The sequence below is a fragment of the Acanthisitta chloris genome, unplaced genomic scaffold (assembly GCF_000695815.1).
Source record: "Acanthisitta chloris isolate BGI_N310 unplaced genomic scaffold, ASM69581v1 scaffold25752, whole genome shotgun sequence".
Lineage (NCBI taxonomy): Eukaryota > Metazoa > Chordata > Aves > Passeriformes > Acanthisittidae > Acanthisitta > Acanthisitta chloris.
In genome coordinates this window covers 1-661 of record NW_008661565.1, presented here as the reverse complement: position 1 = coordinate 661, position 661 = coordinate 1, and the positions used below count along the sequence as shown (strand labels likewise).

The following is a 661-nucleotide window of genomic DNA, read 5'->3' as shown; positions in this document are numbered from 1 at the left end:
GGGGGTGTTCAGCCTGGAGAAGAGGAGGCTCAGGGGAGACCTTCTCACCCTCTGCAACTCCCTGACAGGAGGTTGGAGTCAGGTGGGGGTTGGTCTCTTCTCCCAGGCAAGAGGACACAGAGTCAAGCTCTGCCCAGGGAGGTTTAGGTTGGATATTAGGAAGAGATTTTTTACAGAGAGAGTGATCAGGCATTGGAATGTGCTGCCCAGGGAGGTGGTGGATTCCCTATCCCTGGAGGTTTTCAAGGTGAGACTGGATGTGGCACTTAGTGCCATGGTCTAGTAAGCACGGTAGGGTTGGACTTGATGATCTTGGAGGTCTTTTCCAACCCAGCTGATTCTATGACTCTACGATTTTAAGAGCAGTACCTTCACAAATGTGCCAGTGAGTACCAAAGAACCTCTAACCCCCTTACAAACTACAACTTTCTGTCTAACATCTCATCTCAAAACTCATATCACTTCTGCCACTTACCCCACATTCTGCCACATCTCTGTATTTACCAAAACGCAACACCTGTCAAGAAGAGAAAAGGCAATACAATCACTCTATTTCTGACATGCTGAAGAGGAATCGCACCAAAATCACTGCAGCCCAAAGCCCTCACAGACACACTGCCAAAGACTTTGTGGTTTATTTTATTATTATATAGCATGTCTA

At 47.0% G+C, this 661-nt stretch overlaps 1 protein-coding gene across 1 annotated transcript in view; it reads right to left on the bottom strand.

Annotated features, from left to right (window-relative positions):
* MCMBP (minichromosome maintenance complex binding protein) overlaps positions 1–517 on the bottom strand; it is a gene marked incomplete at its 5' end in the record, with an annotated part of 14,040 nt that extends 13,523 nt beyond the window's left edge. The window contains one exon of the mRNA XM_009070284.1: positions 476–517. Within this exon, the coding sequence (XP_009068532.1) occupies positions 476–517 (42 nt within the window). The remainder of the gene's footprint in view (positions 1–475) is intronic.
* Between the last annotated feature and the right edge of the window lie 144 nt (positions 518–661).